At 44.1% G+C, this 6,684-nt stretch overlaps 1 protein-coding gene across 3 annotated transcripts in view; it reads left to right on the top strand.

Moving 5' to 3' along the window:
- The window catches only part of ece2b (endothelin converting enzyme 2b), a 70,200-nt gene extending 65,450 nt beyond the window's left edge, over window positions 1–4,750 (top strand). For all 3 annotated transcript variants that reach the window (XM_038961656.1, XM_038961658.1, XM_038961657.1), the window contains 8 exons: window positions 644–742; window positions 993–1,070; window positions 1,212–1,315; window positions 1,653–1,763; window positions 1,837–1,904; window positions 2,052–2,242; window positions 2,595–2,690; window positions 3,090–4,750. In XM_038961656.1, the coding sequence (XP_038817584.1) occupies window positions 644–742; window positions 993–1,070; window positions 1,212–1,315; window positions 1,653–1,763; window positions 1,837–1,904; window positions 2,052–2,242; window positions 2,595–2,690; window positions 3,090–3,266 (924 nt within the window). In that variant the 3' untranslated portion in view covers window positions 3,267–4,750. The remainder of the gene's footprint in view (window positions 1–643; window positions 743–992; window positions 1,071–1,211; window positions 1,316–1,652; window positions 1,764–1,836; window positions 1,905–2,051; window positions 2,243–2,594; window positions 2,691–3,089) is intronic.
- Window positions 4,751–6,684: the final 1,934 nt, after the last annotated feature.

The raw sequence follows: 6,684 nt of genomic DNA on the forward strand, positions 1-6,684 counted from the left end.
CTGTCCTGCAGATGGGAGAGACCAATATAGAGAAAGTAGAGACTGGATAAAGGAGACAAAAAAAATTGACATTAAATGGTAGTGTAAGGACCGACGCCAACGTGTCGGTCCACATTTTAATAAGGAACAGACATGAAACAAGACAGGCACAGCGTCAGCACACGGGCAAAACAACGACATTCGACAATCAATGCAGCAGCGGGGACCAGAGATGGGGAACTGACAAATATAGGGGAGGTAATAAACAGGTGATTGAGTTCAATAATACGCTGATGCGCGTGGCAGGTAAAGGCAGGTGTGCGTACTGATGGTGTCAGGAGTGTGTAACGCTGGGGAGCCTGGCGCCCTCGAGCACCGGGGGGGAAGAGAGGGAGCAGGCGTGACAGGTAGATTGTTATTGGGTAGAGAAAAGAGGGGAAATAGAGAAAGATGTGGAAGGGGAGAGAGAGGAGGCACAGAGGGAGGACTGGCAGTTTATACAGATTGGAAATAGACGGTCACACGCAAGTTTTCTTGGTTTTTATCATAATTCGGGAGAGATGGGCCAGTTCAGATTGCCTTGTATTTAGTCCATATCTGAGTGTAATTGCAAAAGAAGGATCTACATCTTACATTTAATTTCTGTCTCTCACCCCACTATCAGGCAGAGGGTATGATCAATGAGATCCGTACTGCCTTCAAATATGCTCTTGATCACCTCAAGTGGATGGACAAACAAACGCGTCAGGCAGCCAAGGACAAGGTCAGATATGTTGTCACCTACTGGATAGGCTATGTATGGGTGCCAGAGGGTATCTCTGTGTGTGTTTGTGCGTGTGTGTGCATCCCTGTGCATGTGTGTGTGAGAGAGAGAGGAGAGGGAGTAATATGGGTTAACAGGTTACAATACAGTAGTTGGAATAGATTGAGAGAGCCCTCTTTGTCCAGACCTCCAAATAACGGAACCAGGAAGTTTCTTGACCTCTTATCGTTTTTGCTCCTTTGGTTTTCAGGCGGACGCCATCTACGACATGATTGGATTTCCTGACTTCATCCTGGACCAAAAAGAACTGGATGATGTTTATGAAGGGGTGAGTTAGTGCCTTTTGTTGAGTTGTGTCATGATTGAACCACACATTGAACCCTGTGATTTATTTTAAACAAGGCATTTTTTAAATGTTTCTGATCAGTGAGTAATTCTCTATTGCCCCTGTCTCTCTCTCTCTCCACAGTATGAAGTCTCGGAAGACCACTTCTTCCAGAACGCACTCAACTTCTACAACTTCTCCGCCAGGGTGATGGCCGATCAGCTCCGCAAGCCGCCCAACAGAGACCAGTGAGTCTTCATCAGCTACACGCATCATTATCACCATCATCATTATCAACATCACCATCATCATTATCACCATCATCGTTCGATCGGAATTTGCACTCTATTCCCTATAAAGTGCTCAAATTTGACTCTGGTCAAACACTACATTAATTGAGATGCTGTTTGCTCCAGTGGTGTCTGGTGTCATGGAGGATGGGCTCATTCTATTGGCTTGAATGGAACAGTATCAAACACATACCATTCCATTCATCCCATTCCAGAAATGACAATTAGCAGTCCTACTCTCAACAACTTTCACAGGTTTTCTTTTTTAAACACGTCTCTGCCACCTTCCTTCTAGATGGAGTATGACCCCTCCCACAGTCAACGCCTACTACATGCCCACCAAGAATGGCATTGTCTTTCCAGCTGGAATCCTCCAGGCACCCTTTTATGCCCAGGATCACCCCAAGTGAGTGAGTGAGTGTGTGTGTGTGTGTGTGCTTGCTTGCTTGCTGTTCTGACCCCATGTAAATTCTCTGCAGAGCACTGAACTTCGGGGGGATCGGAGTGGTGATGGGACACGAGCTCACTCATGCCTTTGATGACCAGGGTTGGTGTCCGCATTTAACAGATTCCACAGAACTCATGGATGCATCCTCACAAAACACCCATTGACTAACACACACTGATTACTAGGTGTGCATGTTTGTCAAGATAGTTATTTTTTTTTTTTTAAAGATGATTTTTCCTTAATCAGGCAGGGAATACGACAAAGACGGGAACCTTCGGCCATGGTGGCAAAATTCCTCTGTGGAAGCATTTAAAAACCGCACGGAATGCATGGTGGAGCAGTACAATGGGTTTACCATCAATGGGGAGCATATAAATGGCAAGCAGACACTGGGAGAGAACATTGCTGACAACGGAGGCCTAAAGGCAGCCTATAATGTGAGTGAGTCTCCCTACTTGACATTACATTTAGTTCCTCACATACGGTCTCTGTAGTAACTTAGTAATCACTGTAGTAATTATTAGCTGTAGTATAGTTCTGTTATTTTTTAACAGTTGAGCTGTTATTGCTCAACCCCATTACTGCCAAATCCATTGCTATGTAATTATAAAGCAATTACATAGTTGCTACTTTTACTACAGTTATTACAGTGTTACTTCCCATGGTGGCAGTGGTGGGATCTAGGGCAGCATGATTCTTATTATACTATACTCTTACTATACTTCACCTCAGGGGTAGCAGAGTGGTGGTTAATATTTCTATAGTAATGGGTTTTTCTGTTGTGTTCAGGCGTACCAGGCATGGGTGCAGGAGAACGGTGAGGAGAAGAGGCTGCCAGCGGTCAACCTGACCAATGACCAACTATTCTTTGTGGGATTTGCACAGGTGGGTGATGGGAGTGTCAACAAAATGCATTACACACATCCTGATAGAGTTCATGTATCAAATACTCATGTTTAAGGTTTGCCTGACCATGTCAGAAGCTATAAAACTTGGGGCCAGAGTTTTTCCTAGTCAGTTCACGCTCTCAGGATGAACTCCAGGCCCTATATCATGATGTAAGGTGAAATGAGAGTGAATTCACATGCATTTGAGGGTGATAGTAAGATTGGAATATTACATCTACTGTTGGAGAGGAGAAGTGGACGGACAAACATGAGTACAAACGAATAAAACACAATTTTGGAAACAGAGTGTGTATAATATGCAACAGTTGGGAAGCCCGATAGGAGAATAATTTTGCTACTGCCTGTTTTACTTATTGAGAGCCCATTCTTCTCTCAGGTGTGGTGTTCCGTGAGAACCCCGGAGAGCGCCCACGAAGGACTCATGACGGACCCCCACAGCCCCCCAAAATACCGCGTCATCGGCACCCTCTCCAACTCGCCAGACTTTGCTGAGCACTTCCAGTGCCCCACTGGCTCCCCTATGAACTCAGGTCACCGCTGTGTGGTGTGGTAGGGCCTGTGAGAACCAGTGGGGGGTGCTGTCTGTGGAAGCTACATGGAGAAACAAGAGGAGGAGAAGAACCTCTAACTAATCATCAGATTTTTTTTTCCTTCTAGTTCTCTTTTGTTTGTACATGATACTGGATCACTAGTGGTTTGTGGGTAGAGCAGGACCAACTCCAGGTGAGCGAGAGGGAGGCACGTGGAGAGAAATGTTGTCATCTGCTGATGTGTGTGTAATTCCAGTGTTAGGGTATTTTTCCTCTTTCTCCACCCCACCCTCCACCGGTGAGGCACAAAGGCACATTTTATTTATTGTTTGATGGACTTGGTAGGGGGCCGGGGAGGAGGAGCCACTAGGGACTGTCTATCCCCTCACCTTTCTCTATGCTACTGTGTTGTCGCTGTCCTCGCTGTGTGCCCTGTTTACAATTTAAACCAGAGCCCTCTATTGACTTCAGGGCTCTCACTGAAGGCACTATGACATCACACGATAGGTTCAGCTGCCTTTGTGACCTTGCAGGAAGCGCAGAAACGTGGCTGTGACATCACAGGATGGGTTCATCTGCCTCTGTGACCGCACAGGAAGTACAGAAACTTCACAATGATTGAACATTCAATATGGCTTCATCTCAAATAACATCCGTATTCCCTATATTACTTACTTGCCTTGAGGCACATAAGGCATCCACAAGAGAGCACCACTGCTTCTGGTCTGCATGTCCTATATAGTATACACATAGTACAATGTGGCTCTGGTAAATAGTAGTGCCCTATGAGGTGTCATTTGTTTAGGGTGTCATTTGAGATGGAGCCATTAAGACTCAGCTCTCTTTCTCTGTTGCTTCACAGGAAGTGCACTGGCTTCTGTGGGTCCTCAAAGATACCACTCAGCACCCTCTGTGACATCACAATGAATCCACAGAAGGTGCTTCACTGTGACCTCATAGCAGGTGTGGGGGAACTTAATACAAAAAAAATTGCCTCCTCTCCGATGTACAATGTTCTACTGCGCAAAATCACTGGACCTGTTGAAAGCAATATTGAAGCCTACTGATAGGCTTTGCCACCATATCACTTATAGCTATCCCATTTCTTAAAGATCGGTGGCGAGTAGTTTGAATACATAGGAAAGGGTACATAGGAAAGCCACTTAACAATGTTGATCCAACCATGAGAAGGGTGACGTTGCCCCTAGACGCTGATCTTGGTTTAGTTTCCCCACTAATGGTTAAGATTGGGGGAGGGAAAGCTAATCATAGATCTGTACTTAGGGGTAACATCACCCTAAAGCATCCAACCACAAGATGGGCAAATGTCCCTCTGGGACCTACAGACAGTGCTGGACTGGCTGTGACACCGGTTGTAAGGACACTCACCACTTGCTTATTTGTGTTTTAGTTGTTGCTGCTGCTGTTGTTGTTATTGGCATATTCTGAAGTTGACAAAGTTGAAATGAGATTCTCATTTTTAAAACTGCTTTTTTTGCCAAAAATCTTTGTTTGTTTTGTTCCTAGTGTCCAGTTGATTATTTGTTTCTCTGGGAGTGATGTTCACTGTGTGTGTGTATGAACAGCCTTCAAAGCTTGATGTTTACTGTGTTTAAACTGTCAGCTTCATTGCGAAAGGATAATTTGTGCATATGTGTATGCACGTGGTTGTGTGGGTGTGTGTGTGCGTGTCCGTGAGCTTGTATGTGTCTCTGTGCGTGGGTGCATCTGTGCACGTGTGCAGAATGCTTTGATAATTCATCCCCACTTAAACTGAACTATCAACAATGTCAAGTCAGCTGCAGTGATTTCACCTCACATTCCCCCCCAAAAACACTCATTTGAAATGAATGGATATGTTAAAGGAAGGGATATGTTTCTAAAGAACTCCTTGTTTGTACATCCTCCACTCCAGAGTGCTGCAGACTGTCTGTTCGTAAGTCAGGGTGGGTACAGGATACCTTTGTTAATCGGGTTACTGTTCGACTCTTGTTCAATCAAGCTATGTAACTGCTTTATCTCTAGTTGCTCCTGTCGGCACTTTGCAAGGTTGTTTCACTACAAGACACTACAACGCAACACTAGTCCTTCAAATGCAGATGGAGTTGTGCTATCTAATGTAAGACAATGAGGTGAACCAATTGGAATCAGTTGATATTGGCTGCAATCAGAAGCCCTCATGTTAGGTGAACTGCCCTAGTAAGAGTGTCTCGGAAAAATCTACCATTCAATTTCGCAACAATAAAAGCAATATTGACTAGGTCCCGTGTGGCTCAGTTGGTAGAGCATGGCGCTTGCAACGCCAGGGTTGTGGGTTCATTCCCCACGGGGGGACCAGGATGAATATGTATGAACTTTCCAATTTGTAAGTCGCTCTGGATAAGAGCGTCTGCTAAATGACTTAAATGTAAATGTATAAAGGACGCTATGATGCATCCTTCCAGTTCATTATAACGGTCATTCTCGTACATTTTGTGAAATCAAATATCTAACACAGAGAGTTATGTCTATTGTACACGACATTTCTATCTTGTGTCCTCGAAGCTCCATGACGAGGTTCACACGGGCAGGGGTTAGAGGTCAGGGGGAAGTGCTTACATGTAGCGGGTTGGTCAGGGTTAGCCTTGAATATTTACTTAATGAAATACAGATCTATATTTAAAAAATGTTTACTTGAACGTGTGTAAAAGCCTTTAATTAGCCAGGTAATGCCATTAAGTGTTCTCTGGTCTGATGTGCTGTGTACCTGTCTGTCACTCCACAATTCTCTTCTTTCTTCAGCCATCTAGTCATACACTTCTCACACGATTTGCCGATCTCAACTCTATTGTTCTTTCCAGCACTGTTGCGTTAACTAGGGTTGATACGTGATTAGCGCAGCTTGGTTCCGCTCAGTTCGCCTCAGCTCAGAAGTGTAAAAAGGGTATTAAAGCCTGGTGAAGAGAAAGCTATCGTTTTACTTATTTACTTACTTAGTCTTTTTCATTCCTATGTGAAACATTATGCTACCGGCCCGCATTTCTTGGAAATTAGTTGTTGAAATTGAAAACTCAACTTCACTTTAGTGACCCATGGTCACTTTATGGCCCATGGTTGAGCTACAGCTGGCAGTCTCTTCTGTGGCTTAAGTATATCCCAACTATCTGGTATGGGAAGACTGCCCAATCTGTAGTACCACATTCTGCTGGGGAAAAAAACAAGAAAAAATGAAACTGAAATAAAGGAGTGCATTTAGAACCTATTCAGACCCCTTGACTCTTTCCACATTTTGTTACATTACAGCCTTATTCTAAAATTGATTAAATTGTTTCCCACCCTCAGTCTACACACAACACCCCATAATGACAAAGCAAAAACCATTTTTTTAGACATTTTTACAAATTTACTGAAATATCACATTTACATAAGTATTCAGAACTTTGTTGAAGCACCTTTGACAGC

The sequence above is a fragment of the Salvelinus namaycush genome, chromosome 23, assembly GCF_016432855.1.
Source record: "Salvelinus namaycush isolate Seneca chromosome 23, SaNama_1.0, whole genome shotgun sequence".
Classification (NCBI taxonomy): Eukaryota; Metazoa; Chordata; class Actinopteri; order Salmoniformes; family Salmonidae; genus Salvelinus; species Salvelinus namaycush.